Source organism: Ixodes scapularis, unplaced genomic scaffold (assembly GCF_016920785.2).
Source record: "Ixodes scapularis isolate PalLabHiFi unplaced genomic scaffold, ASM1692078v2 PGA_scaffold5__190_contigs__length_132052651, whole genome shotgun sequence".
Classification (NCBI taxonomy): domain Eukaryota; kingdom Metazoa; phylum Arthropoda; class Arachnida; order Ixodida; family Ixodidae; genus Ixodes; species Ixodes scapularis.
In genome coordinates this window covers 46,186,561-46,214,306 of record NW_024609880.1, presented here as the reverse complement: position 1 = coordinate 46,214,306, position 27,746 = coordinate 46,186,561, and the positions used below count along the sequence as shown (strand labels likewise).

Sequence of the window (27,746 nt, the reverse complement as noted above, 5' to 3'; positions counted from 1 at the left end):
GGGAGTGTTTAAGTTTAATTATCCCCACCAACCCGCTCGTTCTGTCCTTATAAAGGGTTATCTCTTTTGGAAACAGCAAAGCCCGGAGACTGACATTAAAACGAGCGTGTTGGTAAATATACTTGTGTTTGTATTCTGCCCGGAGACTAGTTGGGTCGAAGTCAGCCTCCTTGTCAACTATAACCGTTTGTGAAGAGTGGGCTTCTCCCGAGATGAAACGTTAGCGCCGGCTGACGTGTTCTTTTGAAAAAGGGAAGGGGAAAGAGAAAGTTTGAGTAACTGCAGAAACTACCTCGATAGCTCCTCTCCCGATATAAAGCTTGAAGCATAGTCTCGGTTACCTTCTCGCGCATCGCCTGCTGGAATCTATTCTTCACTTTCTTTCATACAGCCACTGTTCCGCACAGCCGTCGTGGATGTGCGTAATAGAGGGAGGAACAGATTCGAGCATCATCTGGACGCCGTCATCCTGCCAGACTTCAATGTCGTGGGGCCGACTCGTGTGTGTTTCTACGCCCCGCTGAACTTTGTTTCTCGGGTGCGATTTTTTCTGAACGTTTTTTTTTTTTTTTTAATGTTTTCTTACTAACTGTTTGTTAGCACTGTTCAGTTGTTGGGTTTATTTCGCCATGGCGTAGCGGCCTGGCGGTGATGTAGAGAGCGTGTTCGCACGCATTTGGTTGCGTCCCGTTTAGGCAATGCCCGGGGGAGTTGGTTTTTGTTCTTGCCATGTGCAAGTTTTCCCGTCTTTATTAATTTATATATTTTTTTTTTTGTTTTACCTTTACGTGCCGTCGACTTCTTTGTCTGACTCTCCACCAGGCGTGGACCTATCGTCTTGCCACCGCTCGAACCTAAATACTTTATTTTTTTATTTTTTTTTAACGCAATTTTCGTTAAGGTCGGAGTTGGGCAATTTAATTCCTATTTATTTAATTTTATTTCCTACCCCTCTCCATGACACACTCTCCGTGTGTTTCGGACCGTTTCTGTGTCACCACTTTTGTGTATTACGGAAGTGAAAGGACATTCCCTGGTTACCTGTGCGATGTGCGGTGAACAAGCCCCAGTGTTTGGTTTCGTAAAGAATTGTATATAATATATCGACGATGTGGTGACTTTCTTTGTCTTAGTAATATGACAGCTAATAGCTAGTCGTGCTAGTTTACTTTGAAAGGTTTATAAATCGAAACAATACAACGTCTGTGCCTTTCGGTTATTGAAAGTCTACTAGGCCTGCTGATTTGGTTAGATATGTATCTCATGGTTCCCGCTCTTATCAAAACATACATAAATATTCAATACCACAAAATCCGTTTATAATTGATTACAAAATGCAGAAGAAAATTCAAGAAAACTTTTTCACAATTCATAGAGTCGAATGGGTCGCTATGTCTGACTTAGGTCTTGCAAAACAAAGACGTCTTTTTCCGATATTGAGGGCCAAAATATAAAACATACAAACAGAATATACACTTTCTAGGCTTGATTTTCGTGTAGAAAACTATCATATCTACATTTGAACAAAAAATGAAAAAAATAAAAAATGGGTTTTTTGAGAAAATCAATTTCAAAAATGGTACTTTTTGGTTTTTGCATAATATTAACGTAAACGTACCGCAAAGGATATTTTATACAGCCAAGGCATTCTATAGTATATCTAAAGAGCGTGTTTTGGGCTCTCCGTGGACATAAAAAATATCAGTGTAACCCAAGTAGCTCGCCAGTAATTAATTGTCAAAGTTCGTCAACAATTGACCGAGGAGGCGTTTTCGACATTTTTACAGAAAAAAAGGCAAAAGGCCTAAAATTATTTAATGGTATTGGAGCCTTTTAAATGTGTCCACAGAGTGCTTCAAAAAAGATAATATAATGTGGACTGAAAATCCATGGCGGGAGATCAAGTGAAACATCCGACCCACGACGGGTGTGAAAAACACTGCTTTTCGCCGCGGCCTCTTTAAAAATTCATAAGTCGAGAACAAAAAATCCGATGAACTTGCGGTTTGTGTCGACTGCGGTTTTAGGAACGGCGCCATAACATATATTTTTTTCATCGAAATTAAAAATTAGACCCTTTTTGCCTGCACGATTTGAGATGAAACCACCCATATATATATACGGAAGAAAAACGCACCTGAGACGGTTGTTGGAGTTTTTAAAACATATTATTGGTAAAGTTGGTCGACGTTTCGGCCCGAGACAGACCTTTTTCAAGACTGGCACATGAGAGGTCAGATTGACGCTCCTTGACCACGTCACGTGGCATTCCAAACATCTGGTTTCTCTCAAGAGTTGACGGTACCCCCGACGTAGGCGTCCCCCCCCCCCCCCGCGTAAACCTGACCCTGGTGAAAGAACTCGCACCATGTCGGAGTTCTTTCACCAGGGTCAGGTTTACGCGGGGGGGGGGGGGGGGGGGGGGGGGGGGGGACACCTGCGTCGGGGGTACCGTCAACTCTTGAGAGAAACCAGATGTTTGGAATGCCACGTGACGTGGTCAAGGAGCGTCAATCTGACCTCTCATGTGCCAGTCTTGAAAAAGGTCCGTCTCGGGCCGAAACGTCGACCAACTTTACCAATAATATGTTTTAAAAACTCCAACAACCGTCTCAGGTGCGTCTTGTTCCGTATATACTTTTCGTCATCCTGCGCTTCGTTTTTTTCTCTCTCTCTATATATATATGGGGGAAATAAGGTAAATATAAAAACGATGGACCGGGAAAAGTAACCAAGTCAAAGATGCGTACTGTCGGAGTTACTAATTCGAAGTTTATTACGACGTTTCGACCGCTCGAAACGTCATATATGTATATATATATATATATAAGCGCTCGATGAACGTATTAATTATATATATATATATATATATATATATATATATATATATATATATGAACGAATACGTGCAGATGAATGAACCGTACTTAATCCAATGAATCAAAGAATCAAAGTTTCCAGGAACCCGCCGAAAGCCAAAAATTGGCGGAGCCAGGATTTGAACTCTGGGCCTCCCAATGTCCGGTCGGGTGTGCTAACCACTACACCTTGGCTTTCTGGCGTTTCCTACCTGTCTTATTAATGCACAAGAAACGAAATGTATATATATATATATATATATATAGATATATATAGATATATATAGAAATGTGTTTACGGTTTTATTGATTTCTCCGCACTAACATCTTTTATTTTTTTATTTTTTTGCTTGCCGTGTCAAACAGGGCGCTTCGATCTCATCGCATCGCGTTTTTGGCTGCTCTGAGTCAAGAAGCCTACGGCCCTTAGAACGTATTCAGCCCGCTTTTAACAAGTTATACAAGGTGAACACGCCAGAGGTGGGTATTCTTTTGCATGGAAGTTCTGGCATGCGAGCACTGCTCGAGGTATATTGATAGTATGTTTCCTTCATTTCCGTTTATCAAACCATGCAGGTATGGGGACAATGGTTTTTGCGCTGTACGTTTTGCTATGTGCGTTTCGTTCGCTGGCCGTGAGCACGTCGTGTTCGTCCTTGTTTACATTTATACATTTGCAATTAAACCGCTGGTCGCAAGCACCGCTGCATTCAAGGTAATGCTGCCGACCGAAAATTTCTCCGGAGCAGTGAGCACATATGTCTTTATAGGTGCCATCTTGATCCGTGTTTCTATAACGGAAATAACATTACTAATACTACTAATATTTATTTAGGCTTATGAGAGCCTCGACACCGCGTCTAAGAATACTGCAATAACAATGTAAAAAAAGAAAAGAAAAAGAAACTGTCTACAATGGTAAAGACTGAGCTTGTGAGTGAGGGAATGGCATTGAGGGTGATGGCGCCGCAGTCTTGACTTGTGGGCAGCTGGCTGCTTCGGTTTTATCTATCCAGCTTCGTCTCACTAGGCACAACCTTTGATGGCAAAAACAACCAAACAGAGGTGCCCAAAATGTATATTTGACTAGAATAGCATCTGGGATTTAACAAATGCTTGGTTGAAGCCGTTATTTACGCTATGGCGACGTATCCATCTAGACATACCTTGTCCGTGCAGCGGGGATCACCGTCCGGACCCAGCATGTCACCACCCCAGTGCTTCGGTAGCTTCTCAGGGAGAAAGTGGGCCCGCAACACCTCTCGCCAGCCGTCTGCAAAATGTCGGCAGTGTTTTCTGCAATGTCAATTCGTGACAAGTAGAGCGTTTTTGACGATAATAATCCCATACAATCAGTTCCCTACAACTAACAAACGTAAAAAAAAAAAACAAAAAAAACGCCTTGATTATTTTTATGAGCTTGTCAAGCACGGAATTTGTGACGCGTGCATTACGCGAGCGTTATTATTTGCTACGCTTGGTTACGGGGAGCTTTGGCTGGTTTCGGATGCGCTGCGTACAAAACACACACCTGGGTTCTCCAAGTTTATGAGAATGACCAAAAGAAATTTAAATTTATCGATGAGTGAGGTGAGTGAGGAGTATTTATTAATGAGAATGGTTTCCAGAAGTTCTTCATATACTTTACTAGGGAATACATTTTATTCCGCGAAAATCCAATGGCCTTGGTGCCAACAACGTTTCCGTAGTTGGAACGGCTGGACGCGCACAGTCCCGGGGTTTCCCCCCTTTTGATTGGACAAGGTGTTTGCTGCTATCTTCAAAATTCATTTATCGCGGCCCAAAATTCATTTAATGCCTAAGAAGTTTACTGTGTAAAAGCAGGTTCAGTTGTATTTGAGACGCCTCTGCGTTTCCGGTTGCCCACAATAAGCCTATAAGGAAGCTCTATTTCGAATACTTTTTACCATGTTCCGATCACGCTTTGCATTTTGTCTTTGTTACAAGGCAATAAAAATGCCTTTACAAGCGCTCATTGATACTGTATACGATTCACATGATGCATGAGATACATTCACCTGTTGATTAATTATTAAAAGTTGGTAGTCGCGAAACAACACGAATAGTCTCTCGGCACATCAAGCATAGAAAGAACGCGGGCCAGATAGACGAAAACTTGCCAGGGATATTAAACTACGTTGGCTCTCGGTGTTTTTTTATCTTCTTTTTCTTACGAAAAAGTTCCAGATTTATGCGCGCAATAAAAGAAAGCGTAGAGAGGGATAAGCGCTCACCCTTGCCGAAAATATGCACCTTGTCCACCGTCCTCTGCGTCAAGAAGGGACGAACGATCTTCCACAGCAGCGGAAAGAAGCCCGGCGCTGCGAGTAACAAGTCAGCTTTCTCATGCACAGAACCATTTTAAGATCCCACTGGGCCTTGGTCACCTACGTACATTACCAGAAATAATACAGGCACCCCTCAGGCCGAAGATGGTAATATGAAGGCGCTTTTTAAATCGCTGTTTTTGACGGATTAATTAACGACCACGGCCTCCAATATTCCCGCAGCGGAAAATCTTGAAAGACAAGCCCAGTCAAATGTCCCCGAGCAGCAATAATACTACTACTATTGATAAAAAGACCATCCCATTGAAATTTTAATCCCCATGAATAGTTACTTTTCAACTGTGAGATGTTTTTTGGTCATCGTTTAGAAGTGTGTGTCATTTTTTTTATTAAATACTCTACGATCAATACACAGGACTGTAAATGAGCGTCCGTGCAGGTCCAACTAATTTATACTCAAGCCGTTGCGCAAATATATTGCAGAAAAAATGAAGCAAAAGCCCGCTTTTCGTTCTGGCTGAACTCGAGCCCAATGCAAAGCTTTCCAACGTGGTTGTATGTAAGCTTGGAGGGGGCGATCGGTGGCCGAGTATGTTGCCGCACTGCAGCTCGAAGCACGTTCCAAAACCCAGGGATCTTGGTCTCAATCCCCAGCCCTGCTCGTTTCGATCTGGATGAGCGTTGTACCGGTGCGCGGTCGTGTATCACTACTACGTGATGCACGATAAAGACTCTCAGGCTAGGAGAGGGGTGGTGTGCTGGCTAAATTTCTCATCCATAGCGGAGGCACCAGGGGACGATCGGGGATGACCGACTTCCCGCTCTTTCAACAAACATACAGCACAATCACCACTTGGAGCGATATTTTACCATAGGCGGCTTAGGAAGGGATTCACCATTGATGACGAAGCACTTCTCCAGTGTTTCGGGGTAATTGTCCTCGTAGAGCCGCAAGAGGTCCGTCAGCAACGTCATGACTGCGGTAAAAAAAAAAGGCGCCCATGATCCTCTTTGGAACAATGAAGAGCCCCAACACTTCCGGAGGCTCGGGACAATACAACCTAGGAGAGAAGGCCTACGCATGAAGTCATCTTTAGGTGACACTTGACCCGCCTAAGCGGCCAATGGGTTGAGGCTCAACGACAGTACTCCGCAATGTGGCAGATGCGTGCACATTGCGTCGCCCTGTGCTTGCATCGCGCTTGTCGGGAGACGCTGCAAGACACGCTGGCAGTGATACTGGCGAAAAATAGGTAGCGCTGCCCGCGCATGTAGTGTTCTACTCTGCCCATACAGCAATGATGTCAAAGAAGCCGAAGTGTCATGTTATCGGATGTCGCGACCCTGGTTATTGGTGTCAAAAATCCCGGCAAAAAAGTATGAGCGAACGCGAGTGTCGCTTTTGGCGCAGAGTTTCAACTTTTGGCTGCGGAAACACTTCCGGATTGTCAAGTTGGAGAGTGACCTGCAGCAGAACAGGCGTAGGCCACGCACACTACCGCTCTTGTGACGCCGCCAGGCTCGCGTCCAGCAATAACATGATACCTTTCGTTGCGTCATCTCCAGGCGTAAATGGAGGGACTACTTTTTAATACGCAGAAAACGCAGCAGTCGGAGACGCGTTCCAGGCACCATTTACTAATAATCCACCCACCTTCCCACGAGTACAGTTGTCGTAGGCTGAAGTTCTCGAAGTCAAAGACGACATACAAGGTCTCCACCGGTCGCTCCCTCTGCAACCGGAATAGAAGGTCATTGGTTCATAGTCGATCATTTCGAACCAGCATCATAAACGGCGAGCAATTTCGTCGGCTACTAGTGCAGAGGGCACACGGCGCCGAACTTTAAATGGAGGATACAGTGGGTACACGCAGTTTTTCTACAAAAATTCTAGCCAATCGACTTTATATTGCGGTGGTACTTCCGACCTTGTGTGGTGACCCCAGCGAGGTGGAATTGTGATTCCGCTTGCAGGAACCAAACTCGTGGATTGCGGTCCCAGTATGGTGGAAGGCGGACTGCGGCTGCTGTAACAGTGGCTCGCGGCGGGTCCGAAGGCTCTCCTTGCTGCATTTCACCCGTTCTAGTTGGCGATCACGTCCGGGTCACCAAATGTGGTGAAAGAAACAGGCAGGAGACGGACGTTCCAAAACAACGTTCTATTTCAGTGGTGTCTCGGCAGGAACTGCTCTTCGTGAGCGCGTGAGCGCGTGAGCGTATAGCTAGCGCGCGCGTCTTTTCTCTGCCGAGACTGGACTCGCTTGTCGGTGCGTCCAGTCCCTACAGATAAAAACAGCGATTACGACACCATTTGGACTTTTTGATTATCTCCGCATGCCCTTCGGCCTCAGAAATGCGGCTCAGTCATTCCAACGGTTCATCGACGCTGTCACACGAGGGTTACCTTTTGTCTTCGCGTACGTAGACGATTTGCTCATAGCCAGCAAGTCACCGGAAGAGCACACGACCCACTTAGACCTCCTCTTCGAACGACTGCGCAGCCACGGCATTGTCATCAACGCCACGAAAAGTGTGTTCGGAGTTCCGGAATTGGAATTTCTTGGTCATCGGCTTGACTCCTCGGGCATCCGTTCATTGCCATCAGAGGTACAAGCCATCAAAGATTTCCCGAGGCCGACTTCGACCACCAAACTTCGCCAGTTTCTCGGTTTGGTCAATTTTTACCGACGTTTCGTTCCGAACTGCGCCAAACTGCTCGAACATCTTGAGGTCCTCCTAACAAAACAAGAGCGAAAAAAGTCATCCCTTCCTTGGAACGAAGATGCGGAACGCGCTTTCGGCGAGGTAAAGAACTCACTGGCAGAAGCAACAATGCTAGTACATCCTAAGCATGATGCCCCAACATCGCTGATGACTGACACATCTGCCACAGCCGTAGGAGCGGTGCTACAACAAAAAGTCGACGGACAGTGGCGGCCGATTGGTTTCTTTTCTCAGAAGCTCAAGCCAGCGCAAACGCGCTACAACGTTTTCGGACGTGAGCTATTGGCTGCCTACTTGGCTGTACGACACTTTCGACATTTCGTCGAGGGACGGCCATTTACCATATGGACCGACCACAGGCCCTTAACTTACGCCATCAGCAATTCCGGGTCTCATTACACACCACGTGAGATTCGCCAGCTAGCCTTCTTGGCGGAATTCACAACGGACATTCGGCACGTTAAAGGAGTTGACAACGTCCCCGCTGATGTCCTCAGCCGGATAGACGCCGTGAACACTCCAGCCTTTTCTGCTGTAGACTTGGAGTTGCTGGCTCATCTACAGACCACCGACGAAGAATTGCAAGCCCTGCGCAGTTCATCCACGTCACTGCAACTGCGGGATGTAAGCTTTCCAGAAGGCACCACCGTGATCTGCGACCTGTCAACGGGAACGCCTAGGCCTTTTGTACCACGTGAACTGCGACGACAGCTTTTCGAAGCGATTCACTGCTTGTCGCACCCGGGTATACGAGCATCCCAGAAGCTCCTGTGCGACCGCTACGTTTGGCCCCGGATAAAATCCGACGTTCGTGATTGGGTGCGTTCCTGCATCGCATGCCAGTGCGCGAAAGTACAGCGGCATCCGGTACCACCAAGTCGACAATTCCTACAGCCTGACAGCCGTTTCAACAAGATCCATCTGGACCTAGTAGGACCCCTACCGATTTCTCAGGGACAGCGCTACATTTTAACGTGTGTCGACAGATTCACACGATGGCCAGAAGCAACCCCACTGCCCGATATCACCACCGCCACCGTCGCTGAGGCGTTTATCGTTACGTGGGTATCCCGGTTTGGATGCCCCTCAGAGATTGTCACCGACAGGGGTCGACAATTTGAATCGGCACTCTTTGCCGAGCTCACTCGATTGCTCGGAACCAACCGTTTGAGAACGACTGCCTACCACCCACAGTCCAACGGGATGGTAGAACGATTTCATCGACATTTGAAATCGGCCCTTGCAGCTCACGATGACGAACCCAATCCCTCGGATTGGGTTCGTCATCTCCCCCTTGCGCTTCTTGGAATCCGGACAGCCTTGAAGGCGAACATCGGATGCTCCACTGCCGAACTTGTGTACGGCACTGCACTTCGCTTGCCATCAGATTTTTTTTAAATGGAACTGCCTCAACAACAAAGGCAGTTGGACTATGTAGAAAAACTCAAGCAAATTTTTATCAATTTGCGACCGGTGCCTACACGGCAAGGAACTTCAAAGTCTCCCTCTCCCAGGACCTCCAAGATGCCACTCATGTTTTCGTACGACAGTCGCAAAAGAAGCCACTGCGCCCACATTACATCGGACCATTTCCAGTCGTCGAAAAGAGAAGCGACACGTTTGTCCTGCGTGTCAACGGCGAGAACGACACCGTTGCATTGGAGACACTAAAGCCGGCACATATTGAGCAAGCGCATGTGCAGGAAATAGCGCTACGTAACATCAACCAGACGACAGAGAGAAGCCAACTTCGTTGGCACCCCGATGTCTGTGTGTTTTGATCGTTCGTCCTACCTCCTCTCTAAGGGGGGCATATCTGTAGGGACTGGACGCACCGACAAGCGAGTCCAGTCTCGGCAGAGAAAAAGACGCGCGCGCTAGCTATACGCTCACGCGCTCACGCGCTCACGAAGAGCAGTTCCTGCCGAGACACCACTGAAATAGAACGTTGTTTTGGAACGTCCGTCTCCTGCCTGTTTCTTTCACCACAATATGTTGGTTTCCAGAAGTTATCTTAAGCCACATTTACATGAACGCGACTTAGTCGCATCGGATCCACGCAGTTGTGACATTCAATGCGGTCATGTAAACTGTAAAACGCACTAGGAGAGCGCATCAGATTCAATTGAATGTGATGCGCTAGACGGAGGTGAGTCGAACCGGCGAATGCGCATTCATTCAGCCCATGTAAACGGAGGTCGCATTGCATTTTGGAACGGGAGGGATTATGGGATGGCGTTCGCTGCGGGAGCGAGTGAACAATTCAGAACATGGCAGCGGCCACCTCGTCGGCGGCGGCGGAGTGCGGTCCCTTGTGGCCGACCGCATTTTTCTCCTGAGTAGAATCGCGGGCTTTTATTGCCATCATAAGTGAGCGAAATATAACTAACCGCCGAATTCAGAAACCTCACTTAAACTACACTTAAACTGAAGGGCCCCTTCACTTCCTCGAGGAAGGCGCGAGGGCCGGTGCTGGCCAATCGTGACGGCGGATCCGTCCTCGCGATTGGCCAGCGCCGGCCCTCGCGCCTTCCTCGAGGAAGTGGAGGGGCCCTTCAGTTTGAGTGTAGTTTGAGTGAGGTTTCTGAATTCGGCGGTAAGCTGGTGGGTCCCCGACCAATACTTGCGATTTTATCCTTGCGCGTTTGAGGAAGTTCCTAGAGGCTTCGGCGAAAGCACCAACGACACAGAGAAGTTCGAACACTGCGTGGTACCGCAGAACGAGCAGCTCATACCTCAGTGCTGTTCCTGCCTGCGCAGGAGCCTTTCGACCTCGGGGTACGGTCGTGGTTGGCGACGTTTGGCGGGGCGAAGCGCGGTGGCGTCATCAGAGCGGCTGGAAACAATTTCGCTCGCTAGGGCGTGCGCACGCACCTTGCCTCCGTTCCAGCGTGGCCCGGTGGCCCGGCCCGGAGCCCAAAGCGCTTGGGTTGTGAAGTTTCTTGCGCCTCGTAACTTCTTGCACAGCATCGAAGACAACGGTGTTCTGACGGAGGTGCTCCCAGGATGGACAAGGCTGCTGCTGTCAACAGGAACCGGACAGGGCCCCGGACATGAAGTGTTGGGAGGCATTGTCACTCTCGTACAACTATTCATTTACATGGATACAGGTGGCGTCGGGAACGAGAACACAATCGAGAGCTCTGGTACACAGCGGTGTTTTCTTTTTATAAAATTCTTGTTCCCTCGCCTTGGTGCTATTGGCCCCTGGCTCTTTCTCCGTTTGCACCGGGGAAGTAACGTATCAGGCACGGATCAAAAGATCCTTGGTTCATGCGGCTGGCGGCTCTGGTGAGTTTGCCCGTTGCGCAGATGCTGCCGAAATTCGACACGCCGATTCCTTACGTACAATCCTCCGGGTGTGCTCACCCCATGGGAGCCGCGATTCTTGGAAAGGCAACCTTGGCCGAATTATCCTCCGTTCATGTGGTAGAAATCAACACCACGACGTCGGTCTTGCGCTTTGGCTGACTTGAGATTTCCAAGGATCACGCCAAACACTTCTGGGCACGTGGAATCATCTGCTTTTTGCGAAAACACATCACAACAGTCCCGATCAAACCTCTGTCACGCCTAGCGTGTGTCGAATGAACCGCCAAACGTAACAGCGGGCACGATCTTTACGCTGGTCGAAAGCGTCGAAATGCCCGGAAAACGTGCGTGGTGCGGCTGGTTCCGGAAACGAAGCTTTAACTTTGAGATTCGACACGGCGTGGCGCCACCTTTGCGTAGAACTTGATGAGCATCGATGTAAACATTGACGAGCCGGTTTCATTCAAAGGACAATTGGAGTCGATGCGCTGAAGCCACATTCATGTAAACGTAGCTTTAAAGAACGGTGTATACTGACTGGAAGTTCTGAAGTGCAATGAAAACTGTTGAAAAATAACAAAGGCGCCTTTCCGCCAGTGTGTCAATTTAAGCGTGTATGTGTATCAAGCGTGTTGCGTTTGTTTTCCAGTGCAATGCACACAGGTGCACTGGGCTGTAGAAAAATAATAATAAAAGACTTTCAGCCTTTCCACTCTGGTGAACAAGGAAGACCAGAGAAGTTGTACTATGGTGGGAATGAAGTAATGGCCGGCTGCAAGTTGGCAAGCAAGAGTGAAAAGACTAGAAAGGTTGCCGCCATCGACGAGCGACGGCAGCAACCAGACAACCGGTGAGCCAGTTGTCTGGTTACCGCCGTCGCTCATAGAATGCGGTAGCTGTGCGGAGTGTTGTGTTGACATTTATTTGCTGGCGGATACAATCGTAAAGAAACAGCTCCGCTGTTAAAAAACAAAAATACTGACCGGTCTAGCAATGTCCGAGCCTTGATTTGGTTGACAAACCACAAAACTTTGGGGACTTGCAGAGGTTGTCAATTCGCGACTCGTGGGCTGCTGTGCAACTTTCGCACTGCTAACACTCGCATGTATGATTGGCGTTTAAGTTGCGCAGGCGCACGAGGGCGCATAGCTCTGATTTTATGATCACAGCACAAGGCGCCCTGTAAGTATTCCCAAAACGATGCGTAGGCGTGCCATTACAGCGGATCAGCTGATAAACTGTTGGAAAGCATCAAGACAGGTTTACTGACCCAAGCGGCTTTCTCCTTAGGACGGTCGAACAGGAGGAAAGAGATTTTGAGGTCACGTGACCGGTTCCGTGGGTAGAAAGTACGTAGCGTTGTAGTATGCGGAATTTCGCATATGACCATATGCGAAATGTAGAGCGCCATCTTGTAGCGCGCCGGAAACTACGTCCGCCATCTTGGTAGCGGCGAATAAACGAAACCAGTGACCCGACCGGAAAGACCCCATGTAAACAAGCAAACGAACTTCTTGCGAGAGATGCGATGCCAACGTGTTGCTGCTATCCGCGGCAGATGCAGCGATAAACATTCGATTTGTGCGTGATGTGAACGTAAACGTGAACAGGGTTCACAATTTTTTCCTATTTTTATTTGTTACTTGAGACGCAGCGCTTGACAAAAATAATTGGTGACAACGCGAAGAAACATGTGGTCGTTATCGCGCGGCGTGAAGCCATTTACAACTATTGAACCAGCCCTAATCTTTTGACGAAGTTGCACCAAATTTGTTTCTGGGCTTTTTTTATTCTTTTATGCACGTTGTATAGTGTCGCTTTGCGTTTCTTGATGCGCAAGCAGCTCAATGTAGGCAGACGAGACCAAGGTTGTTAAGCGAGGGAAAAGATGACAGCTTTAATAATCTACGCCACCAACCATAATTGAAGATGCGTATGGTTAACAGGAAACAACAAATGCTGAAAGCACCACAGAACCATCATTTTAATGTCATATATTTAAAAAAAATGTATGACTTTGGAAAGCGAGAAAACAATCTCATTGCATTGCAGCAATTTCTATAACTTGATTTGGCGTCAGTAAACGAAGTTTGTAAAACACCTCTAGAACTAAACAGGAGAGTTTCTTGATAAAATATGCTTGAGTATATAAAGCGCGACCATCTAAAGTAAGAAGCAGAACAGACACGGGCGACATGTTTGTTTGCTCAACTCTCACAGAGACGGAATTTCGCAGTCATTTTTGTCGAACGCCACGTTGGATTACTTCGAACGCGGCGTTCGACTTGGGATCATCGCAGTGACTCAAACTTCGATGTCGGCGGCGGCGAAAACTTACGTTGCGGACATCGGGTGGGGCAACACGGGCAGTACCAACTTCATTTCACAATCTCATTTTCTTTTCTTTTTTTGTCGCAGCCGAAGTAAGATTTTTGATTAGTGCGAAGAAGCTTGAGGGGTAGTTTTGAGAACGTCAAAGCAGTTTTTCTACCAAAGTTGAACAAATCTTTATTAACAGCGCAACATCCGTCAACTCTGCTTGAGATCAATGATATCTGAAACCAATTTGAGTTATTTGCAACGCCTGGAAAATATTACCCAATGCGCAGTTTCCTTTAAAATAAAGCAAAACTTCCCAACGAAAAAAAAAATCGCCAATAACAATTAAAAAGAAAAAAAAAAAGAAAACTATCCTTGAGTTGCGTGTATTGGCGTGGAGCAGTCTACTGTTAAACAGTACGACTTCATGTGTATTCGCATTGAAACCATATTTAAAAGTGTGATCAGATAAGAAATGCATGACTGCCTAGTCCTTTGTACACGTTGAGTGATCGGAAGTTAGAAAAAAAAAAGTTTCCGAATCGCACTTGTGGCAGAGCGTCCATCCTCTGGAGATGCTGAGAAACCGAAACTCAATAAACTTGACGCTACCCAAATGGCTGCGTGCACAGTGCTGCAAGACCACCAAGCAGTTTTGAATATCGTCTACTCCACTTAGCCAGTCGTAAGCCTTGCCTTTAGTTATCTGTAATTCTCAATTAATACGACCCTCAAAAAACAACTTTACATGCCGCTCCTATAAAGTACACGAATGCGGTTAATTTAACTTACGATTCAGCCGTTCTTTTTGCTGTTTTTTTTTGTTTGCGAAGTCGAACAAACGTAATTGAAGCCAGGACTTAATTGCGGCAGCAAATTGCCTGCAACTTTAAGTGTCTTTAGATATTCATGTTCCAACGGAGACAATCACGTTACCTTAAAATCCCTCTTGTGGGTGAGTAGACCGTCGGAAGAGATAGCCTCAATGATCAGCAAACCGGCCTAGGTATATTATTCGGTGGAATAACCAATGAAGGGCTGTGAGTGCTCTTGTCGTGCTATACGAAGCGTGCTTGTGGACGTGTGGCTCTGGTCCACGGGTGCCGCTGCTTACCGTGAGGGAGACGCGCTCCTTGATGCGTTCTCCGCTCTCGAGCATGTATCCACAGTGGCGGCGGACTTCCTCTGCAGGATAGATTTGCAGGAATCCTGCAGAAAAATTGAGTAATTGGGAAGTGTGTCTGTTGGTGCCTGTGGGCAACTTTGGGACGCGTGCTTATTCAGTAAGCACAGCAGCCTTTGCCGAACGCCGACCAATAGTCGTGTCCAATTTGTACCCTGTGCTGTCCTGCGGTATAGGAGACGAAGAAAATCAAGCAGTTGTCTATACTTCGTTTCAGCTTAAGTACAGACGCAGCCGACGTTGTAGTTGATAGGACTGATCAAGCAGTGTCAAACGCGCAAGTCACTGGGCCTATTTTTTAATGATTCGACTAGCGGTGATAGACGTCACGTACAAAAACGCGATGAACATCATGATTGTTCCCTTTTGACGCTGTCTGCCTCGTCAGCTTGTATCGTCGGCTGCCTCTTGACTTATGGTAAAACCAAATAAATAGGAACGGTTGGTAAAGCAGCTCAAAACTCTAGTGTTGGCGTCACTCCTGATCGCGCACAATGGCTGAACTATTCGTATTTAGGGCAGGAATTCATGCTAGAATTTACCTCTAACGAAGTTTGTCTTAAGAACCACGTCAGCGAAGTAGCTTTGCTTTATAAATATTTTATAATTTAGCTTTCTTTTTCGTTTCGTCCATTACTGCTACTTCTGTAAATTAGCCCAAAACATTCCCAAACTCTTCTTTTTATGGCGTTTTTTGGGCTCTTCGCGTTGAAAAACAATTCGTTCGTCATACAAAAACGTATCAGTGACAAGTTATGACAGAGAAAAAAAAGACTGCATAATATATTGTTTATAAAATGTTCCGTAATTTATTTCTGAAGCAAAACGAACTGCGGGTACCCACTCGGCATGCACCTAGCGCAAAGCCAGCATTGCGTGCTGACCCCGCCAGCTATTTAGGAAAGTTTTCGTGCGACTCTCAAAGCACTTTGTGCGCCTTGTGTGGGCATCTCGCTGTCCCTAGGACAGCGTGTGATTACGAGGGACAGCCAGTTGCAACATGGCCAAGGAAGGGAGCGTTGTGAGCCTTCGATTGGCAATGATCTCGTACTTCTGTGCAAAGTATTGCGTGTGATGCCTTGAAAGACTTTTGGTGAGTGGCAAGACCTCACCAGGAATCTTCAGCTTCTAACAGGAAAAAACATTTACAGGCCTTGCGGCGCGAGTGGATTTGACTAGCTATTGTTTCAATTCGCCAGCGACGCCTGAACATGCTCACTGGCGCCATAGATTACGATGTTGTTTGCGAACAAACCACTCAATCCGGGGGTGCTCATAGATTTTGGATTCACTTATCTTCGTTGGTATAGTGAGGACCATAATGACTCCTTCTATTTTTCCTGCCCTTAACTGCCATGCATTTTGTTCATCAAGTGGCACAAGGAGAATAGCGCTTCGCGACACTCAACGCTATATTCTAAAGATCTCAGAGACCAGGTCGCAGATCGCGGACGCAAACTCTTTGAGTGTTGCGACCGAACGAAGCTGAAACGCAATCCTATAGAGCTCTTAATTTCTACGCAGGCGTACCAAAAGTAACTCTAATGAAACACGAAGAGCCAAACTAGACGCCAGGCGCTTAAATATGTCGTGGCATGAGGGTACCCCTTTAGGCGAGCAATACGACATAGAAAACTTGCGCTTTGTCATCATGATTAACGCAGCGTCGCCCATGGCTTGCTCCCGCATGAGTGCAAGCCATAGGCGTGGGTATGACTTCTCAACGGCGTGGGTATAACTTCCAGAAAGAGCGCGATGCAGGCGCGCGACAACACCAATTTTTATCCGTCTACCATTTTGTCCCCTTTTCTCTGCAAATTTGAAGGTATTTTTCTGCTGGGGTATGATGGAGGATAAAATAACGATGCCATGATGCGTAAAAGCCTGTTCTTCCGCGGTATTCAGTTGCAGCGGCCCAACCGTTTTTTTCTATTTCGTTTTTCCTAACGATGACCGCAGCGAACGCTGTCAGCCAACCCAGCGCTGTAAACCGTGTCACGTGACTAAGCTCCCCGCGCGTCGCTGCGCGTTCCTCTCGGAGGTCGCATGACCCTCACGCGGCATTGGGTTGGCTTTCATGGCTTGTAGCGTCCGCTGAAGAGTGTACGTCATTCCAACATTCGCCTTCTGGGCTCCGTCATCTTTCTCTACCGAAGGTCTTATAGTACGCAAAAGTAACGGCATCCTTTGAAGAATACCGCCTGCTATATGAATACGATCGAGGTGGTGCTACCATTGGCGTGCGAGTGCGAAAGAGCAAACAAACAAAGAGATAAATGGCGCACGGGGAAGGAGGAGGACGCATGTTTACGCTGTAAGAACGAACGCCAGAAGCCCACGCCGCCACACAAGTAACGCAAAGGAAACGTCACGGCTGTCATGCATTGTTTTTTGTTTGTTTCTACGTATTATTTGTCGCTCATTCGATTGAACATAGCAGGTAAGTACAGCATTACATTGCGCTTTTAGTGTGTGCGCATGTGTTTGCGTGTCTTTTAGACCGTGACTGCGCTCTGACTCAAGTTGAAACAAAGCCTGCTATCATCGAGCGGAGCAGGCGGCGCTACCGTTGACGCGCAAGTGCCAAAGAGCCAAACATAAAGATAAAAAAGTGTGCGCGCCAGGAGAGAAGGGAAAATACGTATACCGCCAATGTCACTACATTTTTTTATTTAGGGGCCCTACGCAATACCACCCAGAATGATCAAAGCCTGTTCACTGGAATTTTGACGTCATCACAGGGACATCGAGCGAAGACGCAGATCGGATACCAGTGCAGCGTCAGTGATCGGATGGACCTCGTATCCAATGAACGCACCGAAGGACGCTCGTCATCGGGCTCGGGTTCAATGGCTGAGTTGGCGGAATCCGAACTGTGATGACGTTCCATGGAGGTAGAGTGGGCGTTAGGATGCCTTCATTATTTGAGATGGCGTTGCCTTACTGCACATTGCTGTCCAGCACTCATCACCTAGTGGATAATTTTCACGCCACTCGGCTATGGACGCGTGCGTGACATCCGATACTCTACAGAGGTGCGCTACTATTCACGCGTCGTTCCACAGCCCGGTCTGTGAAGATGGCAGCACGCAGAAGTCGATCCTTAGAACTTTCTATATATAGTTGCTTGGGCTCACCTCTGATGTCGACGTTGCCGATAGGAATCAGAAAGACCGGGTTCCCATTGGGGCTGCACTCCAAAATGCCACCAGGGAAGAATCGCCGGACCAGCTGCGCAATGCAGAACGGCGGAGTCAACGAGATGAGCGTCGTGATGGCATGTCTGCTGGCTGCTGCGCACTGGTAGTACCCTCACCTCGGACTCTTGGTAGTCCTCCACGAGGCTGTCCATCTTGTGTTCGGACCTCCACTCGACGTTCTGTGGGAGCACGTGCAGCCCTTCCCCAGTAAGTTTTTTGCACTTCATCTGGCTATGGGAACCCTTCAGAAATCGAAAGTGTGTACAGAGAGCTGCATGCATGGCGGTTTGGCTGGTGCCCCATACGTGCAAGCACGTGTAGCGGGCGTGTGGGCGTAGGTTTGGCAAGCTGGCTTGCCAAAGCTACGCCCACACATATACGCGACTGCAAGCTACGCTTGCAGTCGCGTATATGTTTCAGGGGACAGCACCTCGAAAGCGCAACAGACGAGAGCGCCGACGGGAGAGCACGCGACACGAGAGGGCGCAACCAGAAGAGTACGCGTCACGATGAGCGCTAACGGCTGCGATGGGTGGTCGTAACATTGTAATAAATGTTTATTGCTGTTCGTAGCAGTGCAGGACAAAATTATAGGACACGTTGGAAAGATGGTCGAATCCGACCGTAGCCTCCATGAATAATTTCGGTATGAATTTATGTCGAGGACTATTTTGTAAGAGTTTATATATGAAGACAGATTATAACAGCAAGACAGGAAACAAGTCCTGCCAAAGTTGTAGATCTTTCTGAACGCGCTTCTTAGCATGCAAAAAAAAAAAAAGAGTTTGACAACCACGAGAAAGATGGAAGGGCTTCTGTACGTCCCATTGTGCCTTTCTTTTTTGAAGTTCAGTCATCTTTGAATGCAGCGTTTGGGTAATCTAGTTGAGTATTTGATTACGGTGAACTCCGAATATAAGTCGACATATGCGCTTAGGAAAACAGTGCGTGGAAGGTGTGCACAATAGAACCACCAAAAGTTAGGATTTTAATATTTTTGTAATATTCACCAATTTGACACTATACACTATGCGCGGTTTTCATCATGTATAACCTCTACCAACCCGCCTTGAAGCTAACTGAATAAAAGAGCACTGCGATTTTGTTTTCTTTTCTTCTCTTGCTTCTAAATACAGCATTCTGGTGTCACTGAGACGATATTACGGAATGAAGGAGCATCCTAAGAAGTAATTAAATTCCATTAAGCATTTGTACTCTACTCGACATATTCTGCAGGGAAAGTAACTTGAGTAGTACTTTACATACCTTTTAAGCTAGATATTTAGTGACTAAAGCGCTTTTGTTCAGTATCTTGTCCAACACTTCTTTAGGGTAGCTTTCATTTCTTGCTTTTAAATCGGCAAACATTAAAGTTTGAATTATAATATTACGATATGACTTGGTTTGTTCAAAGGCACAAGATATCACCACGCCCAGAATTTCTAAAAACAAAGTTAAAAGCAAGAGCTGTTTTACAGAAGAGTCAGAGCAATGGATGCCGCACATCCCGGCAAAGATGTTTTACAAAACAGTCAAAAGCAATAGATGCCACACATCACGGTCATCGGCGTCGCGTGCACGCACCAAGGACAAAATCGTTCGGAACTAGAGACAACTGGAAGATTTATTCCGAACCATTCCAAACGCAGCTGCTTATTTTTTTTTTTTTTTTCGGAGCGCGTGAAAGCGCGCTTTTTGGAACGAGCGCTTGGCATTGACGGTGCTACGACGGCATTCTGTTCTTGGCTATTTTTAATTTCCAGAGAGCCTGTGCTGTGTGATAGCCTCCTCTATATTCACAAAGCCTGGCAGTTTGACGACCGAGCTATAGAGTGCCCGGTTGCATATTTCGAGCGCGAGGATCTGGTTGCAGAGAGCATTTCTGGTATTCAGCGCACAGCTTTTGCAGCTGCGAGGACCGGAAACATGCTTTTCAAACCCGACGAGAAAAGAAGCGGTAGCGCGAGGAACGCGGGGAGCACGAGCGGATATTCCATCGCTCGGGAAAAGTGTGTTTCGGCGTCTCGCCGCAGCGGGGCGCCTGATACATGGCTCTCCTCTCATCCGTTGTCTGCCGCTCTACCTTTTCACTTTCGGCGGCCGCGCCTCGTGGCGATCTGTCACGCTTTGTCAGTATAGAGGAGGCTATGGCAGCGGGCATCGGGTGCTACGAAAATCTAAAGTATAGAGCGAGTTGATTACGGTGTGGCCTAGCTCGGTGGTAAAGTCTCCGCGTGACACGCGGCGGACTGAGGTTCAATAGACCTATTGCTACAGTGTACTAGAATACTTGGGTAGTGTTGGGACCGGAGCGGCTCGGCAACGGGAGCTTGTGAGGGCGCGTGTATTGACAGTTCGTGGCAGCGCTGTAGACGAGTTATCCGAAAAAAAATCGCGCAGCCCGCCTTTTTGTTTTCACTTTGAGCGGTGCACGTGTCGGTACCACGATTTTATACACTCCGTTTCACCTTATGTTGTACCGCAGGGAAGGCTAGAAGCGCGAGCTCATAGCGTTGGCAGCTGCCCTTGGTGCACGAGAGATGGTGCCGCCGAAATGTGCCCTAGAGCAGGGTGCTCGCGCTTGTAGCCTTCCCTGCGGTACATCGTAAGTTGAAACAGAGTATAGGGCAGATAAAAAAATTGGTATTTTCAAAAAAATTTTTTAAAGTTTTTGATGTAGGCAAAAGGTTAATGAACGGTTTAATGGGCCATGTTGCAATTGTAGCTTTAAAGGGAGCCATTATTAAAGTCCAACCCAATTTAGAAAGTTCGCAAACAAACAACGAGCTTTGAGCGAAAGCAACACGGCGCTCGTTTTTGTTGTGTTTGTCCGTCCCTCGTCGTTTTCTTCCTCAAGCTTAATTATCTCTACCAACCCGCTCGTTTTGTCCTGAGATATTCATCGCTAAAATTTTGCCTTTCTTCGCTTAATTAAAAAAACCGCGCGCTGAAAGCGCGAATGCGGTTGTGCTGATATTGATGCGTAGAAGAATGACACAGTTGTTTCCGTCCCCTCGTCACTAACTCGACAGCGTGTCTTCGGTGGACTCGCCGGCGCCACACATCAAGACGACTAAGTCACTATTCTACGTATTATTTTCATAACGCGGTTTTTGAATCCAGCGAAGAAAGGCAAACTTTTACGATAAATTTTGCGAACCTCGTTGCCTTTTCGCGAATTGTCGAAACTGTGTTTGCCTTTAATAATGACTTATTTTAGAACTGCAATTGCACCATGGCCATTTAAGCCGTTAATGAACAAGTTAACTAACAGAGTTTGCTTAATTATTAAACATTGCAAAAGGTTATTCACCCATTTATTGTCCACCGAGCCCTACAGATATAACGAAAGACGGCATCCACATATCTGCCATATCCTTTTTTTGTAAAATATCTAAATTTCTGTAAAGAGTAAAACAAAAACACCCTGTATGTCTGCGTGAACCAGATACGCCCCCTGTGGAACCATGGGTGTTTCCCTTCGAATACCGAGCTCAGGCGAGACTTACCTGGTTGTCAGAAAGCAGCTGTCGGTTAAATTTATTGTTATGAGCGTGTAGGTTTCAGATGGTTTACCCTCAAGAGGATAATGCGCTGCATATTGTAAACAGGTATGCGCTGCACATTGTAACCATTATTTCAATGCCGTGCTGTAAACTATTAAAACTTTTTCCTTGCCTGATCTACGTGTGCTCATGTTTTCTGCTCAAAATGATGTGAAATAGTAGCTTGTTTTTTTAATCTTATAAAGCATCACTTGTTCAGCCCACGTCGTTTCAGTTTTTGGACTTAAGTTCGATGTTAAAACGCGTGATAAAAATTGTCATGGCTTATATGCCATTTCTTACAAGTAAACGTCGGCTGGTCCTCGGGACTTTAGTCCTCGGATGATCGTGGCAGCCATGAAGAAATAAAAGATTCTCACTCCTTCGCGGCCGTCACTTGGGTGGTTCGTCGCATAAATGAACACAAGAATGGGTGACAAGTGAAGCGAGCTGATTAAGGTCAAGAAAAAGAAGACGGGCAGAAAAGAAGACAGAGAAATTAACCTGGGGTATTCAAAACGGGCGGCGGAGAAAAGCTCACCGGAGAACTCACCGGAGATAAGCTCACCGGAGAAAAGCTCACCGCTAAACAGGCAGATGCGGAGAAAAGCTAACCGGTTTTTGAGCGGATGCGGAGAAAAACTCACCAATTTTTTTTTTTTTTTTTTAACTTAGCGGATTTTGCGCTAAACGTGACAATTTAACAGAATTCGCATTCGTCACTTCTTTAAAAATATGTACTCTTTTTTGTAATATTCTTGAAGTTCTATGAGAATATTTACTAATTCCTCAGAAATCAGTAATCACCCATTCTGTATATCAATGAGCCGCAAGTATAAAATGAGAACATGGTACACCGGTAAAAAGTACATTTTATTGACAACTGACAGTGAGCCGTCGGTAGCTCTGTCAGATAAAGATGTTTGTTCTTTACGAGCTAATATGAATAGCGATGTGTGAACCGTTTCAGCTCCAAATATTGAGTAGTGCCTGATAAGTAAGTAGGTGTTCGTTGATATAATCAGTGTCGGCTAAGCTGTTTTCTTTCTGTTAATTTCACTAACAAAACTTTAGTTGCGAGAACAGCTTCGTCCGGTCGTGTTTGTTGTCTTCACTCCGTCGTGGTCATTTGCGCGGTTTTCATCATGTATAACCTCTACCAACGCGCCCTATACGCTACCTTACAGAAGACTACTTCATATATAGGTCACGAGTAACAACGGTGCCAGTGTGCAGCTCTGAAGGTCATGAGTGGTTCGCAGTGAAAGGGAACTATCACACAAAGGTAACGTGTGAAAACACCAGCACGAACGGCTAGGAAACGTGCATATCCGTGGAAGAAAGAAGCCTCAATATCCTATACTGACTGTTTTATCCTGTTTTCGAAGGTTAACAAAAGCTTCAAAGAGAATTTCAGGCAGAGAATTTCAGGCACCGCGTTGGTTGCGCATGCACTTTCGGATTTTCAGCATTAACAGTTTTGATTTTTAGGTTTTAGACAGACATCTTTAAGTTTTCAAGCTTTTTCTGGATCTTCAAGCTCATAAAGATTTCACTTAGGATTTCGTTGCCTGGAGAGTAAGCCACAGAAAACACTGGCCCGCAATTATTAATTTGGGAGCAATATATCCAATAAACTTAAGAAATAATACAAAAAAGGACAATTTTTTTTTACAAAAATAACAAATTTTAATGACAATAAATTGATATATTTTACGCATGACCGATCAGCCTCCATATGAAAAGAAGAGAAAAGAATCTGTGAGCTTCTCTCCGCATACGCTCAATGGCCGGTGAGCTTTTCTCCGCATCCGCCGGTTTCGAGGTGAGCTTTTCTCCGTTGAGCTTATCTCCCGTGAGCTTTTCTGCGGTGAGCTTTTCTCCGGTGAGCTTTTCTCCGGTGAGCTTTTCTCCGATGAGCTTTTCTCCGGGATTCATTAAAGACATACTAAAATAATCTCGTGCCGTTTCGTTCCATTATAAAATAAGATAGGGAAAAAAAAAACTGCTTCCCAGTTTTAGATATCCCTTTCAAATATTTAATGTTCGGCCTTTGCGACCAGGATATGGGCCTTTCATTTGAAATGCTCACCATCCGACAAACCGAAAGTTGCAGCTAATTCTACGCTGAAAAAACTTGCAATCCGCTTCTTCAAAGTCGCAATTGTTTTTATGTAAAGGAAGGGTAATGTAGCTTGTACCGTCCAATACATTGAAGCATCATGTTGCTAACGATGGTGCCGCAGCGTAATTGAGGCCGCGGTACGATCGCTGGCAGGTCGAAGCTGTATCAGAAAGCGTATGTGCACTCCACCAAAGCGGCACCAAAGATTCATATTTTCGCGCGTGCAGCCACGCATGCGCACACTTTCTGGATGACGCGCCGGGGTCGACACCTGCCGCGATCAATACCACGCGCTTCAGGCGAGCCCCTCCGGTCCCAACACTACCCAAGTATTCTAGTACACTGTACTATTGCTATATTACCCAAGCATCAAGGATAATGCAGGGATTGGTGTTTCACGCGCCACACACAACCTAACCTAACCTAACCTAACCTAACTTAACCTAACCTAACCTAATCTAACCTAACCTAACCTAACCTAATCTAACCTAACCTTACCTAAGCTAACCAAATGTAACCTAACCTAACCTAACCTAATCTAACCCAACCTAACCTAACAGAACCCATCCTAACGCCTTCCCTGTATAAAACATTCTAAGTAACTAACCAAAATAAAGCGTTGACGAACGCGAGTGCAAGATTCCTTTTGTTTTCGGTATTTGTTTTGGAAAAGTTGCTACTGCTGATGCCAGCGCGTGCGGCGCGTGGAACATGAATACCTGCATTCTCCTTGATGCTTGGGCAATATTGCAATAGGTCCATAAACTACTTCCATAAATCCCTGCGTGCAACAATGCGCGCGTTGCACTCTGGGAACTAGTTGGCCACGGAGGAAAGTGGCATGGTTTCGGTTTCGATCGGAACGTCGACGGGAGATCGTACAGAGAGCGTGAGTTATAAACAGTCATAATCTTATGGTTCCTCGTCCCAAACGCATCGCTTTTGGTCTCTAAACTAACATAAATGGCCAGACCTCGAAGCTTCAGCACAAACCCGAACCATACGTGAAGCTTGTCTTGACACATGCTTGTTTATTTTTATACTCGAGCCTTCCTGTTAGCGTTTTGAGGTACGTGGACGATCCAGTGCTGGGAATCTTGACCCTGCGAAGCTCGGGGATCTTGCATGTGTGCGAGTCAAGACGCCGTGACATCCAATAAGTTCGCTTACAGCGAGCTCGCAACTTTATATTTAGTGTTGCTGGTCAACAAGTGTGTTACTTGTTTTATGCGTCCATGACGAAATTACCATTGTTTTCAATTAATGATTTTCTTAATACGCGAGTACTCGAGGTAAAACTAAGAGACGCCATTGAAAAGCTCAAGTCGAACACTTCTTATCGCTGTATAACTATACTGACCCGCAGCATTGCACGAAGTGAAGTCCCTACACGCTTGGATCCGACTAATTCAATATCGCATGAAGTTATCCTGCAATCATATAGGCACATTCGCACATACAAACCGTTTTCAAGAAATCAACAGTCGGGCACTTGCGTGAAGAATGTTGCACATGCCGTTCGGTGGACACCACGTATACGCCGGGAACCCCTATGCGGTGCGCCAAATGAGCTAAAGTATTCCAAGCGCATTTGGCGATTGCTAATGGCTATAAGATTTGTTGTATGTTTGCTTTCTTTCTGATTGAGTATGCCGAGATAATTTCAGAACCACCGTTCAGACACAGATTTTGGGCGGCGCTAAAGGCTCGACCAAAAAGACTTCCCGAGGAGTATAGCGACGCTTGTTAGGGACTCCATCGTAGCTACCCCTCCTCGGCGTTTGCGAAAACTTAAAATCGGCATAAACTTTTAGTGTGAGATATATGATGACACGAGGAGGACTTCATAGTAACGTTTGTGCAGCAAAGAGTGCGAATTTATTGCGTTTCTTTAGAAGTTCATGCGCCAACGTTGGGCTCAACTGTGGGTATCCTGTGAGGATTGTTTTTGCTCAATGAAGTAACGCGAAGCGGACGTTTGGCAAACAACATACGTGTAGGGCTCAAAGTGACCCAATTTCAATTGCGAGTCGCTGGTCCTAGACAGGATTATTGAAAGTGAGCTCAAAGATACAATCGTGGGGTAAGGAGGGCAAGTCACGTATTCCTACGTTTGTACACGCATGCACAATATCCGGCATGTCGGGAACTAAGAAAAGTTCCCCGGGCTTCCTTCTATATCGCTCGAGAAGGCTTAGAGTATTGTACATTAGTGGGAAGTCAAACAATCGAAAACGCAAGCGGCGCATTCGGTTGCGGCGTGATAGCATGAAATGAAGCTCCTCAATCGAAACCGAAACTGAATGGCCAACTTCCCAGAGAGCACTGTGTGCCGTTTCGGCGCGATGGAGCGCTTCGAATTTTGGAAGACGTCTTTCCCGCGCGCGGCGGTCGATCTTTTTCCAGGATTTTGCAACATCGGCGACGGACGCCCTGCATCGCCAACTGCAACATAAACAACTACGACTAACGACATTACCAGTGGTTGGGAAGGCCCGTAACAGCTATTGGCCTCGAGATGGACTTAGAGGTGGCGCTACTGTTGCGCTATCATCATCATCAAAGCAGGGATAGAAGCATGGCTGCCCCATAGGCTCTCCATGTTCGCATGTACATTCTTGCGTTTATTTATCGCATAGTATCGGTGAGAAAACAATTTTAGCGGAAAATGGTGCGGCACTGTTCGATGCTTCAGTGATGATCGAATCCTGTTACCAGCGTACGGCCTAAATTTAAATAACAGTTGGTGTGGATGCGTCGTCTGCTCTAGGCGGACGTTGGGAAGTATTGATCACCACGACGGATGCCTGTCTCCGGGTGAACTGCACTTTTTAATGTTAGAACTTTGTTTCTTTTAAAATAGGTGGATCGGTTCACCAGCGTGGGAATTCAACAAAACAGTGAAGTTTAACCAATAATACTGGTACTGTGTGCTGTGAAATGGCAGGTTCTGTGCATTTTTGTTTTTGTAACTTTTAGCTTTTTCAGATAAATATTTTGCATGAAGAGAAGTTAGGGCTGTGTTGGAAATTACCGGGCTATTGAGTACCGCTGCGGCCAATGTTTTAGAGCGCAGCTCTTTGGCGCCCGTTTCCGGCTTGAGGTCACTCCAAGGTCACGTGACCCCCAAGGTTACCCCAAGGTCACGTGACCCCTCCCAAGGTCACGTGACAGGGTCACGTGACCACCCTGAGGTCACGTGACCCCCCTCCCCGAGGTCACGTGGTCCCCCGAAGTCACGTGACCCCCGATGACGTCATCGTCACTGATGACGTCACCGGCATCCGCATCGTCATCCTCACTGATGATGACGTCACCGGCATCCGCATTGTCATCGTCACTGATGACGTCATCAGTGACGTCTCTGATGACGTCACCGGCATCCGCATCGTCATTGTCATCATCACTGATGACGTCACCGACATCCGCATCGTCATCACTGATGACATCATAAGTGACGTCACTGATGTCGTCACCGGAATCCGCATCGTCATCGTCACCGGTGACGTCATCGGTGACGTCACTATTGACGTCATTGGTATCCGCATCGTCATCGTCACTGATGACGTCATCAGTGACGTCACTGATGACATCATCGGCATTGTCATCGTCACGTGAACCCCAGGTCACGTGACCCCCCAATGTCACGTGACTCTCCGGTCAGTTGACCCCCCCCCCAGTACCCTTCCCTCCTCCTCCTCAAGAGCTGCGCTCTAATTCGGCGTTACAGGGATTTGTAAACGGCTTTAACTTTTTTCTTTAGTGTGCCATGGTGTGGATAAGTTTTTCGGAGCCGGAACAATTCTACTACGTTGCGATGAGGAGAGAGTGCCTCTTCTAGTTACGATCCTCAAACTGTCCGTTGGCCGGGACAAGTGAAACAAACTATTCTAATATATATGCCGCGAGAGGAACCAACGAGTCTAACCGAGCAACGCACTAGAGTGCGTGTTATTACAAACTTTTCCCGGTAGCGTGGGAACACCCGCTTCAATTTTCTAGGCGAGGGCCGCGTATTTCAAGAGGCTAGTATTATAAATGTATGGCTAAATAATCTTCTATTCAAACATAGTGAATTATGGAACTTCAACAAGCGACCCGCACCACGACAGAGACAGCATCGGCTGCAGCGACACTCTTTTACTGATGAGGGCTAGCGACACTCACGAGA

The 27,746-nt window shown here is 46.7% G+C and overlaps 1 protein-coding gene across 1 annotated transcript in view; it reads right to left on the bottom strand.

Moving 5' to 3' along the window:
• The window catches only part of LOC8043353 (SEC14-like protein 2), a 52,946-nt gene that overhangs the window by 5,299 nt on the left and 19,901 nt on the right, over nt 1–27,746 (bottom strand). The window contains exons 4-10 of the mRNA XM_040222834.3: nt 18,022–18,084; nt 17,843–17,936; nt 14,637–14,731; nt 6,822–6,900; nt 6,064–6,144; nt 5,114–5,200; nt 4,025–4,131 (exon numbers count right to left, since the gene is read on the bottom strand). Coding sequence (XP_040078768.3) covers nt 4,025–4,131; nt 5,114–5,200; nt 6,064–6,144; nt 6,822–6,900; nt 14,637–14,731; nt 17,843–17,936; nt 18,022–18,084 — 606 coding nt within the window. The remainder of the gene's footprint in view (nt 1–4,024; nt 4,132–5,113; nt 5,201–6,063; nt 6,145–6,821; nt 6,901–14,636; nt 14,732–17,842; nt 17,937–18,021; nt 18,085–27,746) is intronic.